At 35.7% G+C, this 23126-nt stretch overlaps 1 protein-coding gene across 2 annotated transcripts in view; it reads right to left on the bottom strand.

Annotated features, from left to right (window-relative positions):
* The window catches only part of LOC122220060 (adhesion G protein-coupled receptor B3), a 362141-nt gene that overhangs the window by 5995 nt on the left and 333020 nt on the right, over nucleotides 1-23126 (bottom strand). For both annotated transcript variants that reach the window (XM_042939127.1, XM_042939128.1), the window contains 2 exons: nucleotides 18813-18848; nucleotides 4615-4719 (listed from right to left, as the gene is read on the bottom strand). In XM_042939127.1, the coding sequence (XP_042795061.1) occupies nucleotides 4615-4719; nucleotides 18813-18848 (141 nt within the window). The remainder of the gene's footprint in view (nucleotides 1-4614; nucleotides 4720-18812; nucleotides 18849-23126) is intronic.

Below are 23126 nucleotides of genomic sequence, written 5' to 3'. Positions count from 1 at the left end.
TCTCTGCCCCTTCCCTACTAGTGCCCTCTTTCTAAAAAAAAAAATAAATAAAATCGAAACGAAACAAAAAAAAACCCATAAAGAATCTACCAAAAAACTTACAACCAACAAATTCAGTAAAGTGGCAGGATACAAAATCAATACACAAAAATTTTTTGTGTTCTTGTACTCTAGCAACAAAGTGTTAGAGAAATCAAGAAAACAATTCAATTTACAACTCCACCAAAAAGAATAAAGTATCTAGGAATAAATAGGGGTAAGAGGTAAAAGACTTACAAAGTGAAAACTATAAGAAATTGATGAGAGATATTATAGAAGACGCAAATAAATGGAAAGATATGCCATGCTCATGGACTGGAAGAATTAATATTGTGTAAATGTCATATTACCCAAAACAATCTATAGATTTGATATAATCCCTAACAAAAGAGCAATGACATTTTTCACAGAAATAGAACAATTCTAAAATTTATATGGAACTACAAAAGATCCTAAATAGCTAAAGCAATCTGGAGTAAAAAGAACAAAGCTAGAGCCCTCATGCTCCCTGATTTCAAACTATATAGCAAAGCTATAGTAAGCAAAACAGTATAGTATTGGCATAAAAACAGACATATAGATTAATGGAACAGAATAAAGAGCTCTGAAATAAACCCATGCCTATATGTTTAATTAATTTACAACAAAAGAGGCAGGAATAGACAATGGGGGGAAGGACAGTCTCTTCAAGAAATGGTGTTGAAAGAACTGGACAGAGACATGTGAAGTAAGTAAATTGGACTACTGTCTTCTACCATATACAAAAATTAACTCAAGATGAATTAAAAACTTGGAAGATTAAAAAGTATAAAACTCCAAGACAAAAACATTGGCAGAAAGCTTTTTGACACAGGTCTTGGCAACATTTTTTTTTTTTTTTTTTTGATCTGACTCTAAAGGCAATGGTACGAAGTGGAAAAAATAAACAAATGGTACTACATCAAAATAAAAAGGTTCTGCAAAGCAAAGGAAACCATCAACTAAATAAAAAATTAACTGAATGGGAGAAGATATTTGCAAATAATACATATGATGAGGTATTAACATCCAAAATATATAAAGGACTCATACACTGAATAACAACAACAACAACAACAAAAATGGGCATAGATTCTGAATACATGTTTTTCTAGAGAATATACAGATGAATAATAGGTGAGGTGCTCAACATCACTAATCAGCAGGGAAATGCAAACCAAAACCACAATGAGGTATCTCATGCTTGTGAAAATGGCTATTATCAAAAAGACAAGAAATATAAAATGTTGGCAAGAATGTGGAGAAAAAGGAAAGCTTGTGCACTGTTGGTGGCAATGTCAATTGGTATAGCCACTGTGGAAAACACTGTGGAGGATCCTAAACTAAAAATAGAACCATCATATGATCCAGCAATTCCACTTCTGGGTCTTTATCTGAAGAAAATGAGAATACTGATTTGAAAAGACATTTTGCACCCTTATGTTCATTGCAACATTATTTACATAGCCAAGATATGGAAAACATCCCAAGTGTACAATTTATGGACAAATGGATAAAGAAGATGTATATATATACACACACATACATATAAACACACAGTGAAATACTACTCATAGAGAATGAAATTTTGCCTTTTGTGACAACATATATAGACTAGAGGTCATTATGCTTATGCAATAAGTCAGACAGACAAACACCATATGATTTTGCCTATATGTACAATAAAAAAAATGAAGAAATAAAACAAAACTAATAAAAGAATAGCTTGGTTACCAGTGGGGAGGGGGTTTGGGAGAAAGCTGAAATGGGAAAAGGAGGTCAAAAGGTACACACTTCTAAGATAAGTCATGGAGATGTAATATACAGAATGGTGACAATAGTCAACAATATTGTATACTTCATACCTTTCTATGCTGATAGGAGGAAAGTAGATCAACTGTGTGACCATTTTGCATATATACAAATATCAAACCATTATGTTGTATGCCTGAAACTAATGCTGTTAATTGTCCCCCAATAAAAAAATTATAAACTCAATATAAGCCAACATACATGAAGCTTCCAACAATGCTAATTTTGGTCTTTGGCTGTATACACAGAAATGGAATGTTAGCTGAATATGAGAATTCAGGGCCAGCTGGACCACATCAGGGCCACCTGAGAATTTTCCATAGTTCATGGGTCCAGGAGCAGACTAGCTGTCACTTCTGGGCAAGTCCCTCCCTTCCTTCATCCGTCCATTTCTCTTTTCCTCCTTCCCTTTCTCTCTTCTTTCTTTCCTTCCTTCTTCCAACCTACCAATTCTGGGGACAAGGGAAAGAGAATATATTTATTCTATATTTTAAAAAAGCAAGAATTTGGAGAAGTTCCTTGGGGGAAAGAGATCTTGCTGGTGAACAGTTTGTGAGACACACTCAAAATAAGAGAATTCTTTTAACACTGCCTTTTGTTTGTAGTGTTATTTAGATGTTGTCCTGCCTGGAAGCAGGGAAATGGACTAAATGGTCTTTTGGGTTCCCTTTGAGTCCCCAAATTCTACATAATTACCATCATTTGCAGTGCTAGGCAGGTGTTGTGAGTTAGTAGCCAGAAAAAAAAAAAAAGGAAAAGACTTTGAGATTTTTTGTTTTGAAAATGTCTTTCTGTATCCAGTTATGCAATTTTTCATTAGCAATGTGCCACACGAATTATGACTGAATTAAGGATAATGAACTCACTCACATGTTCATTATTAATCAAAACTGAATAAGGAACTCTTTTTTTCTTCTGTTCTCATATTTAGGACAATAGTCAAGCAGCAATGACAACTCTATCCTTCCCACTCCTAACCTCCCAAATGATAAATATTTATAAATCTTTTCTAGAAAAGGCGTGCTGCTGCAGGGATGTAGTGTAATTAGTAGGCTATTTTGGTTGTCAGGAAACTGAGATACAGATATTTGTGCCATTAATGATTTAATACCCAGACCATACAACTAGGGGAAATTACAATCATATTATAGCAGTCAGCCAGCTGTAGCTGTTGCATAAGGCCTTCAGATTTGTAAACATAACCCTCTCCTTTTTTTTTAAAAAAATGACGTTTCTTCAATTTATTTCAATGTTAGCTTTCAATATTCCAAAATGAGTAGCTAATGTGTTTAGGTCTAATCTCAAGGGTGCAATTCTCATTTGCCTGGAAAACTAAAAATTGACGGCCCAATATTTGGAAGAGTAGATAAGAAAGAACCACTCATTACATATAGGTGTCTTCTATATGCCCAGGATTGTGTTGATGATAACAAATAATGCATGGTTCTTGCTGTATGGAGGAAAAATAGGTTGATATAAATGTGAATTATTTACAGACTAATTAAGAGTTAAGGTCTATTGTATTTCTTATAATCTTCATTTAACAAACACAGATGGAACTATCAGAAACATTCAATAAATTAAGAGCAGCTATGTACTGATAAATTACCATGACCAGCATTGTACCAGTACTGAGAGGAATACAAGAAAAATAAAAGTATGTAAATTCTTGTTCTCATAAGCTGATGTTACTAATCAGGAAGCTAGGACTTAGATTCATAACACACTATAGAAGACTCACTAGAGTTAGAAGGTGATCAAACACCATGTCTCTTAGAGTTATTTATATACACCATATATATATTGGGAGGAGGGGGAGGGCTGAAAAGGTGTAAGAGCAAAAGCATTATTTTTGGAGTGAGGAACAGTGGAGTCAGATGGAGTCAGGTAGAGCTGATTCTCAGCTTCTTAACCTAGCTGCTTTGGAAAGTGTTATGAGAACCAAAGAAGGCATTAATTAATTATTTATTTCTATGTTCAATGTAGGAAAAATTGAGCTGGGTCACTTGCTCAAGATCAGATAGTTCTTGGTTGAGCTTTTCACTGGTATACTGATTTCTGGACTCCCCATCCAGTGCTCTCACAAATAATTACATAGCCTTCTCTGGAGCTATCACTGTGTCACGCACATGGTAACTGCAAAATACCATTTGATGAATTCCTAATACTCAGATTGTAGTAGTGCAGATGAATGAGAAGAAAATGGTTCAATCAACAAAGTCTCCAATGTTGATGTGTTTCTCAAAATTCTTGTCATAAAACAAGTGAATCTCCTGGAGACAAACCCTAATACTTTGTTTCAGGTAACAGAGTGTATATTCATATATATGTATATATATGAATATATATACACATTTTATGTGTGTATACACACACATTTTATGACCTTAAAATGCCAGACATTCAAATGAAAATGGAAAAACTATTTGAGTATATGAATTAACTGACTTTTGATGATGAAAAAAAGCACCAGGTGAACCTAACACATTTTTGATGTATAACTATTTCCAATTAAGGCTTATAAATGAAAATGTTTAAAATATGAATAAAAATGTTTAAAGAGTATCATTCCTAATTCGTTTCTTAGTAAATACAAAATACAGTTCGGAGCATTATTTTTTTTTTCCTGTGTATGCCACTTTTGGGTTCACAAGACAATTAAAAGCTCCTGGAGAGCAAGGATAATAGCTGGCATGCCACATCATCAGTGTGGTGCCGGGCACTGATGAGGCAAAGTGTACTCACCATACTGCTTGTATTTGGTATATCCCGAAATCTGTCCAAAGTTTGAAATTTCTGATTCAGCTCCTGAAAGAGTTCCATATGCCTCTTCCTTGTATGCATGACCTTCTGCAAAAGAGAACAGAATCATTCTCATTTCTAATTTGATTTATACATTTTAAAACGAGCTTTAAGATGTTCACCTTAACTAATAAGGAAAATCAAGTTTGGCAGGAACCAGGAAGTCCCCAAAGACACCAAAAATGCAAATGAGTTGCAGCCAATCCTTGTTTCCTACTCAGCACTTCTTAAACATGAAGAATTGGCTTTATTTCCACTTACAAGATTACCAAAACATAGTTTTCTCTTGTGGGTGCATTAAAAATGTAGCAGTCATTTCTCTGTAAGATTTTCATCACTCAAAGTTAAAGCTGTTTTACAAAAAATTATAATATAAAAAAATGTTTAAAAATTTGGACTTGTAAAGCACCCAAGTCTCTCAATGTTTGTCATGGGAAATATTACTTTTTTTATGTTTTATTTCCATAAACACTAAAATCCTAGCCGGCTGTACTAAAGGGGGAGCAAACTCCCAGGCACTGCCTTTTAAGGCTGACTCAAAGCACTAAAGTGTCTGAAATATATGTGAAACCTAAAATCTTACACTTTCCTTGAATAATGATTGAGCTTTGCAGAAGGAAAATCTGACCCATAGGTTTCATATATTTGTTCACGAGATGGTACGGAATTTTAATGAAAGGACTCAGAGCATAAATTGTGTAGCTGATGAGCTTCTCAAATCACTGATACAAATATCTTAATACTCTTCATCCCTGGTTACATCCTTGTCTCCCAACTTCATCGTAACTCAACAAATACAGTCCTAAATAAAAATGACCTCAGGGTAAGTATCATGCACTGAATCTTTCTCTATTACAGCGCAGCTTATAGAGGAGATAATAAATGCCCTGTATTTACAAGTGTTATTTTAAGGGAGAAAATACCTTCTTCAATTTTGGTTTTAAAAGTTAAAAATCAATATTTCAGTGATTTTCCAAGATTGTGACTCCATGTTTGCGTAAGATTTTATAGTATTGTAAAGCATGTGCTTCATAACTCACCATTTGCTCATATGGGTTTTGGAGGTGTATGATATTCATGCTTCAGCTATGATTTGAACATGTGGTTTATTGTTTTAATTACCAAATATTTTCAAAAGGAAAAGAAATATATCTTTGGGGGAAGATCTATAATGCCTGGTTTTCTTCTAAAAAGACACTTGTAGAGAACACTATCTCCTTGAGAAAAAAAAAAAGGCAAAAGAGAAATGCAAATTAAATCTTTAACATACTTGAAAAAGTCTTATTTTGTTATGCCAAATTTAATTTCCTATATTTAATGAATCTGTGTTAGGCAATACTTTGTTTAGCTAATTTGTTCTATTTTCATTAGCCTACTTTTATGAGAGAATTCCGACATTTTAAGTCTTGCTCTAACCGAATTATTTTCATCGTTGCTCCTCTTAGTTCTAGGAGTTGGCTGTTGACAAATCAGGTGGTTGAGGATGAGAACATGGCAACATTACTCATGATGAGGACATGAAACATAGCAAGCAATTACAGAGTGATTAACTTCCCATCAGTTTTGGGGAGAGTACAGGAAACAGATTTGCAGGATTTACAGAGAAACACCAGGCAAACATAATTTGACTAGCAATGGCTGATGGAGATTTATGAGAGGGAGGATTTGCGTAAGCAATTCAGTGGAGGGATTTTGAGGACCACGTAAACTGGCAAACATAATGAAATACATTCTATCCCTGGGGACTCAAATATTCCCTTGCAGTACCAGGGCCTAAGACACTGATTAAAATGCTGATTTGTGTTACAAGGAATACCTTTAAAACAAAACTATAGTCATCAGAATATTAACTGTGGCTCTAACACTACAAATAGTGTTTCTCATAATAATGAATCTTACCATGTAGCTATTTTCTGCTAGGGTGCAGTAGGACTAAAGTCACGCTACTGACATTTCTCTAAAGATACTTTGTTCTGTCAGTTAATACATATTCATGAGCACCACAGATTGTGCTAGATGCTGAAGTAACAATGGTGCGCAAAATCCGGTACAGTCTCTCCCCTCTTACAGCTTGAGGTATGTAATGGAGGACATAGGCATTAATCACATAAGAACTCAAATACATGTTATTTTAGAACTGAGATAAGTAAAACAAATGGTGTGGCTATGAGAGTAAGTGATAGGGGAATTCGCTAAAATAAATGCAAGGGAGGCAGATTCCCAAATTTTTACATACTCTTTTTTAAGTTGAAAATTCTCAAATCAGTTATTCTTGCATCTTGTTTGTTCTCTCTTCCATTTTATAAAATTCATAGAATTTCTAGTATAATTTTTAATCCTATGCCCTTTCCTCAGTGAGATTGTTTTCCAAAGACGAGAAACACATTTTCTTGTAAGATAATTGATGTTATTGGCACAGCTTCCTCATTTTAAGGTGGGCCTATGATGATTTTGTCTGTGCAGTCTCCATTTACCTTTCATCATGAGAGGACCCAACTTTGCACCAGGGAGTTATGCTTTGTCATGGTGGTGGAAATGTCAGTGGAGGTCCCTAATGTCTGCTGGCTAAGTCAGTTCATCCATATCCTTCCAACAAAGCTCTCTTTTGTTAGTCAAAGTCGCTCTATGTCTCTCGCAACCAAGTATTTCTATTGGATAAAGCATGTTTAATGAAGCAAAGTGTTAAATATATCCCACGGCAATTAGGATATGTTAATTGATAGGACTTTTTATAATCCTATTGACTGAATAGGCCACAGCTGATTCTGAACTGAGCGGATTTTATTTTGAGGAGCTATGTTGCTAGAACATACTCACAAATATATATGGTGGACTCAAATTTTATATAACCAAGAAACATTTGCAATGTTCTACATAGAATGATGGAAAGAAAAATTTGGAGGCTGAAATCTGGGCCCCTTCCTACCTAGATACATTAATTGCAAATACATCCTCATGCCAGATAGTCATTCTAATTTGAAATTGTCACCTTGGCACAGCCAGAAATCACCATACCAATGATGGCCTGATGGTTCTGACAGAAGTACCACATAAGAGCTGCCAATCAAGAGCTTACATATCTGTCATGGGCTCAGTTTGATTTCCATGCATGATTCCTTCTTGTTCACTGACTTAAGTACACCTTTCAGCTTTTGTAGTGGGGAAGCTTCCATTGATATGAAAGCCAGTATCACAGTGAATATTGGAGAGTTTCCAACCCAGCAATGTTTTGGGATAAAAACATGCTGTGGTTTTAGTTTCCATAAATAATAAGGGTTTCCCCTTATTTATTTGTCTGAATAATTATTTATCTGCAGCACACATGCCTTTGATGGTCTTAACCACCTAATTTGAAGTTTCTATACAATAAATCCTACTGGTCCATTTTAATGGCTACTTTTGGATTTTACTCACCTTAAGTGTCTATCTGTTCACTTTTTTTGTTCTTTTGTGACCCAAACACATCTTGTGTCCCAAAGAAATTGATTTCTGTGAAAAACTCAATTTTCTAAAAACCTTGTGAAGATGATAAAACTACACCTCATGTAGATTTTCTTTTTAAATAAAAAAACATATTCTAATTGACACTATATATAAAATTCAGGTTGCTTTAGTTATAATACCTGCCAAATAACATAGGTATCTTTTGCAGTAAAGAGAAATGCTAGGTAACGCTCTCTCGCACTCGGGTTATTGTGACATGTTTTGAAGCTGTGTATGAACCCCCATCCTGAGAGGACCAGCAACCTAACTGCACAAAAGTATCTCCTGAAATTGCTTATTTCATAAAACTCTTATCTTTTATTTTATGTCTTGGTAACTCAAGGGAGGCTGCCTTAATTGTTTATATAAAAGAAAAAGTGATAGGTTGTAAAGTGCTTTCATGAAATTGCAGACATTAGACAAAAAAATCAGGGTGTGAACAAACCTGTATGTTTTGAACCTCTACCCTATCTCAGGCTCTCTTCTAGAATAAATACTTGGGACATGTCAAATCTAACAGCTCTGGGCCTGGACACACTTGAATTTAGATCTCAGTTCTATCACTTTCAAATTGTGTGGTCTGAGGCACAAAATGCCATCTCCTTGTAGCTCCAGTTTTAGTAGTCAGAATAACCTTATAGGGTTGTTCTGAAGAGTTAAAAAGGGATATAAATCATTTATCACTGGAGGACACAGGTTAGAGCTATGTAAGAAATGGTAGCCATTATTACCTTTCTCAATCCTCACAATAACCAGGAAGGTAGTAGTCATTATCACCCTTTGTTGATTAGGAGGAGACTGAAGTTCAGGTAGGCTAAGTAAAGCTCCCAAGCTTGCATCAGTGGTGAGACAGCTGGAACGCATTTTGAATCCAAAGTAAATTCTTTTTGTGTACATTCCATATTCAGGGAGAACCCTCCTTTAGATTACTCAAATTTGTGATTATGCCCTATTCAGATAGAAAAGCGGGTGAAACAAACAAGGGTAGGTTTGGTGCTTTCTGTAGTAAGTCCATAAACTGGATATTGATCACCCTGCAACTGTCCCGTAAAGTACTGCAACTATGTTTTAAAGGGCTGATCTCCATATCTTGTCTCTGAACACCTTGTGGACATTTATCTTTGTATCCCTGACACCTAACACAGTGTTTGATATTTAGTAGGTGCTCAAGAAATGTCCACAGGATAAATGAAATTACTGTGACGGCATAGGTATACAGGCCAGGGAAGGTGCTTGTAACATAGAAGGCTATCTATCATAAATCTTGCCTTCTCTCCCTCCAGTTGAGGTCTCCCTGCTGAAGAGAAGACTTCTTTCATTGGCCCTGGTGGAAACCCTGCCTGCTCATTCTGATGCTGTTGTGATCTCTTATTTTCCATACAAGTGGAAATAAAGGGCCTGCAGGTGGGTTTGAAACAAACTACTTGGAGGTTTTCTTTTCCAAATTCAGAAGTGTGAATCACTAAGTCTAAACTACAGATAAGATAGGCATTTCTATATGTAGAATTTTAGAAACAGATTGTTAGAAAAAGTTGGAGAATCTCTCAACTATAAACTTTAGAGTAAGGGGCCTGGAAATCATGTGCTACAGAATTTAGACACTACTTTGCCTAAATTACCTTTTCTAGCCTTAGGAATATAGACACCTATACTGTCATTGTCCATATTTACTAGTATACTCCTATGGTTATTTTTCTTCTTTTTTGCATTGCATAGGAGTCCTCAATACAGAGTGGGCTGTTGAATACAGTCTGAAGTAAATGAAAACTAATGTTAAGGAAGCAACATACACTGCAGGAATTAATCTTGATTCTTGAAGTTGTGTTGTGAAAAGGGAATGATTTATATACCTTTCTCTGGCCAGAGCCCCAGAGTATCCCTAAGACAGAACCTGGAGCCCCATGGACTGCTTGACATTACTAGCATCTAGTTATGTTTCAAGCATGTTTCTCTTTGAATAAATAAATATTCAGGACTTAAATTAGACAAGGGATCTAAAAAAGAACTGAGTAAGGTCTATATCATTTTTTATTTTGTCACTGTCACTCAAGGATATACTTGGCTGCAGATATTTGCAACAGTTTATTTTAGTATTATAGAAAATATGGATGTAGCAAAGGACTGGGTTGCTCAAACATTTCCTCTCAAAGTGTACTGATTGCCTAACAGAGTGCACTTACTGCAGGGGATCAGTGACAAAGGAAATTGAAATGCTTTATATTTAGAACATAATATAATTTTTATCTTCTGTGCCATAGCTTAGTTGTGTTAACAATATAAAATTAATATAAAATATTTTATCTTACTTATGTTCCCCCAAATCTAAAAATTCAAGTCCCCACAATGATGGGCCATGATTATCCTGGACTGATGCCTTCTTGTGCTCTCTGCTCACCATGACTTCTCCCCAGTTTGAGAAGCATAGGTTTACTGGATGTGTGGAGTTCATTAGGAAATTCAAAGGAACATTCTAAGGTGTTTTTAAGAGGCTACATGTTTCCATGGAAGAATGTGTCAAGGTTGATCCTCATGTTTTTAGAAGGGAAGATAAAAATAAATACCTCTCCATCCATTTTATATGTAACATGGAAAGGATAATATTGTCTATTGCAGTTGAGATATTTGTAACTGCATTCCTAATCATTCCTTGAGATTTGCCCTCAACTCAAGACAGACAATTTAAACTACCTGCCTGATATTTCTGATTTACCATCTTATTAGGCACCTTAATCCCCAAGGTATTAGAATGCAACTTGGCTTAACTAGATGTCTGCTTGCTTTTCCTAGACCTGTCAATGTTACTACTGGAAACTCAGGCTCAGACCTGCAGGGTCCTCTTTTTTCTGATCCCCTATTTTCAGTTAAGGACCAAATTCCCCAGATCTGGACTCTACCATGTCCCTTCATTCCTTTCTTTTACTACCACCTCATTTTTCTTGCCTGGACTGGTCACTTCATAATTTGTATCTCAACTTCTCCATTCACCCTACTCCACGTTCTCCTTCCTATTACTGCCATAGTCATCTTTCTGAATTCCAGATCAGGGCAAGTCATTCCTCACTAAGAAGCAAACAGAACACAATAGAACAGAACACTTTAGCAGCTTTTAGTAATAAATTAGATAAAAATTCTTCGCTTTGGGTGCAAGCTCTTTACTATATGGTTTCTTAATTACTTTCTCTTTTTATCCATAGACCTCATGTTTCAGTGAATTATAATATGCTTCTGGTTTCTTGAGCATTCCATACTTTAGCCTTTAGCCAACTACCATTCATCTCCTTGAATTGTATATCATGTAAATATCCTTGAAGTCCAGTATGGCTGTCTTTGTTTACTCCATAGTAACTGGTCTCTGCTCCAAATCAGATATAGAGTTTGATAACTTTTTATTAAAGAAAACTAGACTAATTTCAATTTTATATCATTCTTTCCATAGTAATTTATTGAATATCTACTACTGTGAAAATGAATAAAGGAATCCTCATTCAAAATGGAGTGAGGAATCCATGAAGGGAGAGTTCTCATGCACCACGACTCATCACAGTCTGCATACCCAGCAGAAAGAAGAAAGATTTCCTCTCAGCCTGGCAACAGCAAGCTGCCCAGACCTGCAGTCAATGAGAAGCTGCCACCACTTCAAACTCTTTTTCCTCCATAAAAAGATGCTCTCCCACTCTGTTATCTAGACTTGCTTATTGTTCACCATAGTTTGCATGTCCCAAATTGCAATTCCTTTGCTATTCCCAAATAAACTCATTTGCTGCTCAGTAATCTTTGTTGTTTGATTTTTAAGGTTGACATTACATGGTGTCAGAAGTGGAATCTGAAGAAGATGAACCCCTGAGGAACTAACAACGCCAGGCATGGTGTATGGTACCCACTTCAGCCTCTTGCACTCTCTCTGAGTCATCTTTTTCCTTTTGTTTTGGTAGGCCTCTTGTCAGAGACAAGCCTTCTTTTGGTTGAGCTCTATGATTTTATTCTTGAAGGTATCAGCCTTTTAGTGGCTACCCATTTTTTTGCTGAACCTCTGGTTTTAAAGTATGGAATCTAAATACTTTCCAGAGGGTCCTCTTTCTGGGACCCTGGCCAGTTTTGTGTTCAAAACTATGGCTGTTCCTCATGTACATTCTTAACCAAATGGACCAACTTAACCAAAGATAATTTAGAACTCCAGTGGCCGCTGTGGAGAACTGTTGACCTCACCAAACTTGTTTTTCCACAACCAGATTAGAGGACGACAGCTCTAAAATTAAACAGACTAAATAGGATGCCTATTTTAATTGGTGTGTGGAGTTTTCCAAACATATCCAAGAGTCTAAAATCACCTCTTTGCAAAATAAGATTTCTAAGTTAACCAAGAGAAACAAACAATTCAAAGTAGAGACAAGGGCTTCTGAGGTCACCTTTTCCCTTCTCTGTCCTCCTTGTCTCTATCTAGTACCAGCTTCCTCTTTCCTTCCCGTACCACTCCCACATCCTCTATACCTCCTACTTCCTTATCTACCAAACTATGGGTCATAATTGAAGAATTTACTTAACCCAGGGAGAATCCTTAAAATTGTTTATAAATGGATTACCTTCTGAGATTAGTGAATTAAAAAAAACAAAAACACCTTAAAGTATCTTCTAAGGTCTCTTTTTGCATTTATCTATGTGTTTATGAATGTCTATGTATGTACCTATTTCTCAGAAATACATATGTACGTATTATTATTTATTATTATGTACATACCTGTGTATGTACCTATTTCTCAGAAATAAATAGACACCAACCCAAATGTTTTTCAGGTTCACATGATTTGTAAAAATATTGGGTATAAAAGCTATTTTTAGCTTGTTAGTTCAATTAAAATGTGTGTCCTTGGAGTTCTCACCATTAAATATAAAACTTTTGCTCTACCTAGGTTTACTAAAAGTACAGTAAGTTCATGTTATTTCTTTTACAAAATTTGTGAGCAAGAAAATAGCTTAGGCTGATGGCTAGTCGTCTAATGTCTCATTAAGTTTTTTGGGTAATCTAAACATAATTGTTAAGAACAAGTAAATTAAAGTAAATTTAAGTAGGATAAAAAGGTTTTAAGTAAACTTTTTAGTTTCACTAATACATTTTGGTCACCTGAAACTTTAGTTTTGCTAAAGTTAAAATAAATGATAGATACTCATTGAATACTGCCATTATTTCTAAATAAGATAGAAAATGGAAAAATTACTGAACATAGGTTTATCCAATTTTGGTTTCTTTTTACAGAGAGACAAAAAGATATTTGGGTCTATAAATGAACATGCTTTGTGCCACACTGAAAAGTTATACTATGAAGAAGCATATGTTTCTAGAAATTTTGAGTTGTATTCATGAAACCACCAACCTACATGCTAATGTAAAAGTTCATAATTGCTTGCTTGCTTAGTTTTCACTAAAAAATAAGGTTTCTAAGGGTTAAGGATTCTAGTTAAGGTTTCTAAGTGTTAACAATTCTAGTTAACATATGTAATTAAAGCTACTAGAAATAATAAGGGAAACAACTCTGTATACAAAGAAAGGAGGGTATGTTTTTTGGTTAGAAAGGTATGAGGAAAAAAAGAAAAAGTATGAGGTGGAGATACATTTTTGTTGAGGGAAATAGAAAGGACAGACTAAGATGGACATAGAAAGTTGTAGAATGTCTATAAAAATGAAATCTTGGGAAAAATTTTTATGTATGATCAAGCTAGATAAAATTTTTTATAAGGGTTTCAAAAACAAGCTTTAATATTAATAGGGTATTTATGTAAAATTAAACCTTAATTTTTCTTTGATAAAAGGACAAATTTTTCTTGGAATACTGGTCTGCTTTTAATAACAGATTGTAAAAAGGTTTCCTTTATCTTTAAAGTAATCTGGCTTTTAGGGGTACCTGGGTGGCTCAGTCGGTTGAGCGTCCAACTTCGGCTCAGGTCATGATCTCGCGGTCCGTGAGTTCAAGCCCCGTGTCGGGCTCTGTGCTGACAGCTCAGAGCCTGGAGCCTGTTTCAGATTCTGTGTCTCCCTCTCTCTGACCCTCCCCCGTTCATGCTCTGTCTCTCTCTGTCTCAAAAATAAATAAACGTTAAAAAAATTTTTTTTTAAAGTAATCTGGCTTTAAAAAAAAAAGGATTGTTTCATTAAAATAATTTTATGTATTTGCTGTCTTCATCAAGTCTTTGAGTATGTAAGTTTTTACTCAGAACAATGTGACTTTCTATATTTGCCTTTTAACATCTTCCCTTGTTACCATGGTTAAACAGATAACTAAGTATTGTTTCATAGACTTATGATCCTATTTAACCAAGTGTTTTAAAACCTTTTGATATTTTTGACAAACTTCCCAAAATCCAATTCTAAATAGTCTTTTTGACCTCGAACTAACTTTGAGTTTTCTAAGAGGTCCCTAACACAGATCTCAATACATTTGTTCTTTCTCCTTATAAAAAGAGAGAGGTTAAACCGATTAGGCTTATTTGGTATATTAAATTACATGAGAAACATTTTAAAATAAGTGATGATAAACCATCTTAGGTCATGTGATGAAGGTGAATGTGATTAATATAAGTATTATAGAAATTATACGAAATTTCTGAAAATCTGGTATCTTGGTATAATATTATCAGTCATAATTCCAGTTATTATCTTAAAATCTTATACAGAAAACCAAATTTTCTCGTCAATTCCATTATAATGAACTTGCATCAGGTCTTTAATAATGGGCATTTTAAGTCTTTTGTCATTTTCAGGGAGTTACAGTTTTACTCTAATGCTTTTACAAAAGTGAACCTACAGAAGTGATTTATCTTCAAAGAGACTCAGAGCTCAGAAAAAGTGCAGGTTTCTGATAACTTTGAGATCATAAAATTGAACTGGGTACAAATTTCCAGAACTAATGAAAAAACTGGATTCAAGCGGAACAATAACAACATGAGAGAATGAACTGAGGAGGATGATTATAATTTTTATGACTTCTAGTTTTGACACATTGTTGGTCCTTTACTGTTTTGTTTTCAACATTAAAAGGACACCTTCTTCTTTTTAAAATTACCTATGAAATAGAGCAATTTGATAAAATATAACTTGGTAAACAAAGATGTATCTACTTTTTCTCCCTACCTGGTCCCTTCAGAATTTGGATCACATGGCAATGCAGTTAGTTATTTGCATAAATTCAATGAGAATCTGTTCTCCTTGTAATAACAATTGGAAATATTGGCTATTTTACCAAGGCTCTGATTGTATTATTTTGAGAGAGATGTGCATAGTCTCAGATTTGACAGGACAGTTTTTAAGAAACAAAGGCTGACTTTATGGAGCCAATAAAGCTCCTCAGAAAAATCACCCTGGCACCTTGCTTACAAGGTTCTAGCAAAGCAGTCTTAAAAAGATCTTATAGGGTCAATCACTATTCTTGCTACGCTTGTGGAAATAGGCCAAATGTAATGCAAACAAATTAGTTTTGCTGTGATTATCTTTGGTAAGAAAAAAAAAAGGGTAAGTATAGAAAGAAAAATTATGTTTGCACTTTTGTCTATATTAGATTCTAATCCTGTTAATAAACTGTTCTAGATGCTAAATTCTGGTTTTCTCAAATATCTGGCTATGACTCTAACATGTCTGATTTTTTTTTCCCCATGCTTCTGATTTGGAATGAATAAGAACAAAGACTGCCCTTTATCCTCCTTGAAAGGAACTATCCCAGGTCCTCCTCATTACCCAAATGATAGCCAGACTTCAGGGGCTCAATAATGGGGTATACATACACAGCTAAACATCTTGTCCTGTACAAACCCTGGAGATTTGCAAGAGAAGCAGCTGACATCAAAGCAGACTGCTTCCACTCAAGACCCTGGATCAAGACTTCATACTTTAAACATAGTCTTTCTTTTTCCCCTGGCATTGGCCTGGAAAAATAAAATCTCCACCTATATCTCCCAGGCCATTGCTAAGGGGAGCAAACTCTGGAATTTAGAACAATTTTTTTTTTAAGGCTAAGATCTTGGCCAAAGGGAGAGATGTGAGAATAAACAAAGGAATGGGGTTGGAATTCCTGAGTGGGGAGCTCTCTCATATACTACCAGTAGTTACAACTTTTGTGTTTCAACAGAAGGAATATTTCCCCTGGGCCCAGCAGCAGCAAGCTGTCCTTTCCTGCAGCCAGTGTGAAGGTGCCACCCCTTGGAATTCTCTTATTTTCCTCTAGTGAACTGTTGTTCAAAACAGTACCTCCCAACTTCTTTTCTCCTCTCCAGGCTTGCATGTCCTGAATTGCAATTCCCAAATAAACTTGCGTGCTGCTTGATAACCTTTGTTGTTTAATTTTTAAGTTTGACACTATATACCAGATCTCTGCTTGGAGCTGGGAATGCAAATCCAATAAAGGGTTTGGTCACAGAACAAAGGAGTATCACTACAGTATTCTCTGTATCCTTTCCTGAAAGTAAGAATGGATGTTAAACCATTTTGGCTAGTCAACACTTTGCTCTATTTATTAAAAAAAATACAGTGTTGTCTTGGAGACTGGCAACATGAAAGGGCTTTTCTCCAGGTATAACACTTACCAGGCAATGATTTATGAGTTAAGAGAATATTGTTATTGTGTATAGACTCTGCGGAGTGTATGAGGCCTAAAGGGAAGATATTTTCAGGAGCCTAGGAGGCAAATCTGCTTGCCAGTGACAAAAATGCCTAAGTTGGCCACTGTGTGGGAAGGGAAGGCTTATGGGGTGGGAGTTGGGGGACTATCAAGTAGTTTGATATAAACAAAATTTATCAAGCCTGAATTAAAAGGGAGGGAGGCAAGTGAGGTTCTTCATCTAGGACAATCCACAAAGTACGAATATATCATACTAAAATATATCAGCATTTAAAGCCAGGAGTAATTTTTCTGAACACCATTTCTGAGATAACTGCCACATAACTGTAATTGCACATAGACTAAGGGGAGTGGCACTAAAAGGTTTGCAAAGAAAATGTACTATCTCAAAATGCCCCCACCCCACCCTCAAATTTTACACTTCTCACAATCATGCAATAACTACAGCAATTGAAGAGCTAACTATCTAGGGTTGTTGTGTTGCAACATCCTTCCATTTTCAGCAAATGTTTTGATAATACCATGGCTATACATTGAGATACTAAGCAGCAGGAAAAAAGCATCAGCTTAAGGAATCGTCTACCAGTTGCCACAGAGAATCTATGAAAAAGGAATAGGTTTTCTAATGCTCCAAGTGACACAATATGATTAGATTTCTTTTCAGAGCTTGTGATTACATAGCTTTGGTTGGTTGCACTGAGGCCTAATTGTAGATCTAGGTTTTTACTATATTTTGTCACTGATGCCTTGTGGGTTAATTTCCATCTCCTTTCCTTTGTACTAACATAACTTCGTGCTTTAAGGACAAAAAATATATACACAATGATCTTCAATTTTGGGTTAACTAAAGAAAAAGGGGAAAAAATGTCCCTTAAAAGGCAGTAAGAAATCTAAAACTGAAGATTGCTGAATGTTTTTTTCTTTGTAGCCTGAAACAAGATATGACGTTTATTATCCCATGCCAGGCTGCTACAACTGAGACACATCAGTAGGAAATTTGGCATATAGTCATTGAAGCCAGGTTATCACTTTGTTTCTTGAACTCTAAACATTTCCTAAAAAAGACCAATTCTTTAAGGACTCTACTCAAGGTAAAACCAGAGCCTGTTTACCATTGTAGTAAATACAAACTGCTAAGTCTCACTTTTGATACCTGATTTATTATTGCTGAGCTACAACATTCATCTCCATCAACAAAATGATTTAGGAGTCCCCATATTCCGAGAGGTTTCCATAATTTTAGGAATACCAGCTAAGAGTATCGAGTTCTATGTAAGCATCAACACAGTACAAATATGCTGGAGAAATTTATAATGTATTATATCCAATTATGTCAGCAGGCTATGAATCATATCTAATTATCAAGATGCATAAGTGCCTTTTATGTGACGCTCAAACATCATTAATTTTGTGCTTAGCATAAGCTGCTCAAATGGTATGATTTCGGTAATTTCTAGCATCGATATTACAACATCAATATAAATTCAATGCAAATTGGAAAATGAACATCTTCATCTTGTTTATATCTGCAAAAAGGCATTTACTGAACATAGGAGCACACTGAACCAACACTTGCTATTGAAAAAAAGAATCTGGAATGTAGCGCAGAGAACCTGAATAAGAGGAATCAGTACACAAGGCAAGTCCCAGAGAAAGCCTAGCTAACCAGCCAAAGCATTCTTACAGGCTCTCTTCAGGTAGTCACTGAGGTGAAACCAATGTAACTGTTGTAAATATGAAAAACGAAGAAACCAACATTCTTACCTCACAACAAACTGATCTAATTAAATCCTCTCCATAAATTGCCCATTTATCTTAGTATTTATAAAATGGATTCCATGTCTGGAAAATCTCAGTTTAGCATACATCTAAGGCAATTAGAAGTTAAAATTTTTTTCTACTAGTTTTACAATATGGATTTTAATTAAAAATGTTTGACTTCTCATTTAATTTTTAAAGAGTAGAGCCCCTACAGAGTGCAGAACAATATGTTGAGTTGTATGTCAATTTTGAATCAAAGCAATTAAAATTATTTAAAAATCCATAGAAACTTACCTCAAAGTCAAGGTCTGAATATCGTGATTTTCTTCTCTGTTAGATTTTTTAAAAAGAAGAAAAACCAACATAAAGTTATGTTTAGTCATTCAAATAAGATGAAAATTATTATTTTCAATAAAATATATTGTTACCTTTGTATTACAAGTATTTCCTTCACATAAGAATGTGGGAATTTTTATGATTTCAAATTCTTTCATCCATATGATTTCATTTTTACCTTGAACTTCCATTAAAATTGAAGAATATAAAAATACAGAATATTTCTCATCCTGATCTCTTAACTTTTTCAGCAAGGAGAATTTTTTTAAATGTGAATTCTCACAAAATTTTCAATCTTAAAGCAGACTTGAGGTCTGTAACAGCAAAACTATAATTTTTATTTTAGAGACACAAAGGAGTAAAAGCTATATAGGAAAACATCATGTACATCTCTCAAGACTTCCCACCAGCCTATCTCAGTCTTCATTTCTATCAAACTCTCTCTGGCCTTCTGACTCCCAAAGTTCTGTATGTCTCACCCACAATTTTTTTGGTATTTGATGGTTCTCCATGATAAGAAAGTCCTAACTGCTAGTTCTTAGGAACTGACGTATTTATTATAATTTAGTAAAAAAAAAAAAAAAAAAAAATAGCCCACACCCCAGTGATATACAAGTGTAGATGTCCATTATCTCAGTGTTCCTCTATGCCTCTGACTCTGTCAAACAGTTCCTGAATCTAGTTATAGATCAATATGTATTAATAAAATAAGACAGTAGGCCTGATAAAATCAGGAAACATTACTTAAATGAAATTAATGTGATTCTATGAATATTAGTGTAAGGAAGGTATGCTTAGCATGTGCCAAGAGGGATTTAGTATAGAAGGAGATATCTGGTAAATATAGAAAGGGTCCTCAAAATATTTAGAGAACAAAACAAGTTTCCAATAGGAGGTTTTTTTTTTTTAAGTTTATTTTGAGAGAAGAGTGAGGGGGGAGGGGCAGAGGGAAAGGGAGAAGAGAATCCCAAGCAGGCTCCACACTGCCAGCACGGAGCCCAGTGTGGGGCTCAAACTCACAAACCGTGTGATTATGATGTGAACTGAAACCAAGAGTCAGATGCTTAACTGACCAAGCCACCCATACACTCCAGAGTTTTGTTTGTACTATGAATTTTTTTTTTTTGATGAACTGGGGACAAAAAAATAAATATTAAAAACAATAAGCAGTTGAATATGTAAACCTTTAGGCAAATGTCTTTTATATTTTTCTCTTCTGCTATCCCAATACCTATCTTAAGTTCAATAACCTAACAGGGAACCCTAACCATATAGTTGAGAGATTCTTGTAACTGCTAAATAGTAGAGACAGGCACTAATGTAGTTTATTGACAAATATGCCCACATTTCTACAGCTAGAGTTACAATGTAACATAGAACCAGAACCTCCCTATATAACCACCTCCCCAAAGCATGCTTCACTAGACAAGAAGATATACTAAAAGAAAGATTTTGTTAAAAAGTTGAAAAACTTTGAAATTATTTGATTAGAGTGGAGCTGGATCGTGGAATCCAGTCTTCAAGTATGATCAAAGAGAGCATTGAGAAGAGGATTGCTTTATTAAAATTTTTTTAATGTTTGTTCATTTTTGAGAGACAGCGACAGAGTGTGACTGGGGGTGGGGCAGAGAGAGAGGGAGGCACAGGAACTGAAGCAGGCTCCAGGCTCTGAGCTATCAGCACAGAGCCCGATGAGGGGCTCCAACCCACGAACCATGAGATCATTACCTGAGCCACCTAGGTACCCCTGAAGACACTGCTTTATTAAATGAAGGCTGCATGTTGATGTATGTCACTTCAGTTCTTGTCTCTAGTGTCACTGTGGCCTAGCCCTGGTGACATACTGCAAGGAGAAAAGTGTGTAGGAAGGCATTAACCCAGGCCTCCTTTGCCATCTCCCACCACTATTGTTATCTGTGTTGTAAAAAAAATCAGGCTCCAACGTAGCGCGTTGCACTTTGCTGCAATATCTATTCTACATGTCAGTGTTTCCATTCTGCTCTTGAATGCTTCGCTTTCTTGGCACTGTGACTCTGCAGGACGTTTTTGTAAGTATATGTTAAGCAAGATTCTTTCATTCATGCAGCAACATGCAAGCATGGAAACAGTTTTAAGCAGCTAGAACATTTGTCATGAGCTTTGAGTTCCATTTGGAAATTAGTGAGATCTTATGAGAAGTTTCAGCTAGCTAGCAGAATAAGAAGAGGCCTTTCTACTGCTGGCGTTGTCTCTTTGCCAAAGGTTGCAACAGCAGTATGTTGTGTTGTTGCTGAATGCAAAGCTGTGTAGCCTAAGGACCGGACATGCTGATGGACACATGTCACATATTTTAGGAACAAGAACAAAAGACGGGAACCTAGAAGACCATCAGAAATAGATTCTCCTTCCGACAGATGTCACCTATGCACCTATGTTGACATGAAATATGAAAAAGAAAATGGATATATTCCTACGAGTAGATTTCTCTCTCTTCTAATTTTATTAAAATTAAATTCTAACATAAAGGTAGAGCAGAACTAGCAGCCTCAAAGGATTAGGCTAAAAAATAAATGAAGCAAACAGATTTTAATCAAAAGAGCCTAAAGATGGTGGGGGTGGGGGGTGAGCAGTGAAGACTTAAAAATTAGAGAATGGGAAAAATGTGGTAGATTTTCAGAGCCCAAGGGAAGTTAAAATTTGTGACATCTAATTCATATCCCCACAAACTGACCAAGTGTTCCAACCTTTTATAGTTTATAAAGTGCTTTCACATTTGAACATGGTAACTGCCCTGTGGGATGGTCAGGAAAGTATTATTTTTTTATATCTATTCTATGAATTAGGAAAACTGAGTCCCAGAGTAGTTAAAATGACTTGCTCACTTCACCTGGGTAGTAAGCAAATGAGCTGGGATTCACACTCAGGTCTTCTGACTCCAAACCCTGCATTTTGTCCACTGTCTCTCACTACTTGTTCAGTGGTAAGGGTGGTAATATTTTATAGCCAGGATGCCTGATATAGTTTGCTGATTGTTACTAGAATTCAGCAAGAATAACATTTGAGGACCCAGTCAATCCAAGGCTGACAGCAGTGGGACAGAGATGCTTTCCAGCCATAAAGTAAGGTCAAGCAGAGTAACTTTTGTCAATTATATTTTAAAAGAGAAAAAGCATCAATATGATACTTATTTGAGAAAAGAGCTAATGGCATTATAATTTGTGATGATTACAGTAACTTAAAGACCATTGTAATACTTCATGACCAATGATACAGTCACAAACAGTAGCCAACCTCCACTTCCATGATGTGTCTCCCAATGCAAAATCCAGTTTATTTTGAGGTATCTGGTACTGAGAAATTGTGGTATAATGCAAGAACCAGATGTTGAATTCTGTTACCCTTGGTATACAGGCAGTATATTGGAAAGTATTTCAAAGCACTGGTTTGTAGAAACTGTGACGGACTTACATGTTTATTCAAATGTCCCTCTGAGCTTGCTGGGAAGTTATTGTAATGTATGAAAGTGGTTACAAATAGTGGTTATATTTTTAAAAAATGAGAATCAATAAAAGTGATCAGGTCATGATAATTTTTTTCTGATTAAGTTGACAACTGCAGAATTGGTACATATAAGTTTAAAATAAGCCAGGGAGGGGGCGCCTGAGCGGCTCAGTCACTTAAGCATCTGACTTGGGCTCAAGTCATGATCTCAAGGTTTGTGAGTTCGAGCCCTGCATCAGGCTCTGTGCTGACAGCTCAGAGACTGGAGCCTACTTCAGATTCTGTGTCTTCCTCTCTCTCTGCCCCTCTCCTGCTCACATTCTGTCTTTCTCTCTCTCTCTCAAACATAAATAAATGCTAAAAAAAAAAAATAAGCCAGGTTGGTACTAAAATATTTTATGAAGATATAAATCCCTCTGTCTCTAGATCCCCAACTTCTCAAATAACTTGATACAAATAATCCTTTTTGTCACAGTAGGTGATAAAAAAAATCTCTTCAGTTCTTCTATGTGGTTTCCTTTTCCTAATTTTCCACTTAGAACTCATCCTAACTTGTATTCTGTCCTCAACACTCCATTAAAATTCTTCTTGTCAAGGTCTCTGATGAGCTCCATCTGGTCAATTTCCAAGGTCAACCTTCTGTCCTTATCTTGCTGGACTCTCAGAAGCTTTTGAAATTTAATCATTTCCTCATTAAAACACATCATTTTAGCTTTTCCTCCCCCCCACCCCACCCCCCACCTTCCCTCGCCTTGTTTGCTGTGGCTCATTCTCAAGTGTTCTTTGCTGGCT

This window comes from Panthera leo, chromosome B2, assembly GCF_018350215.1.
Source record: "Panthera leo isolate Ple1 chromosome B2, P.leo_Ple1_pat1.1, whole genome shotgun sequence".
Classification (NCBI taxonomy): Eukaryota; Metazoa; Chordata; class Mammalia; order Carnivora; family Felidae; genus Panthera; species Panthera leo.
Note: the sequence above shows the minus strand (reverse complement) of the source record. Positions and strands in the feature narration are given on the sequence as shown.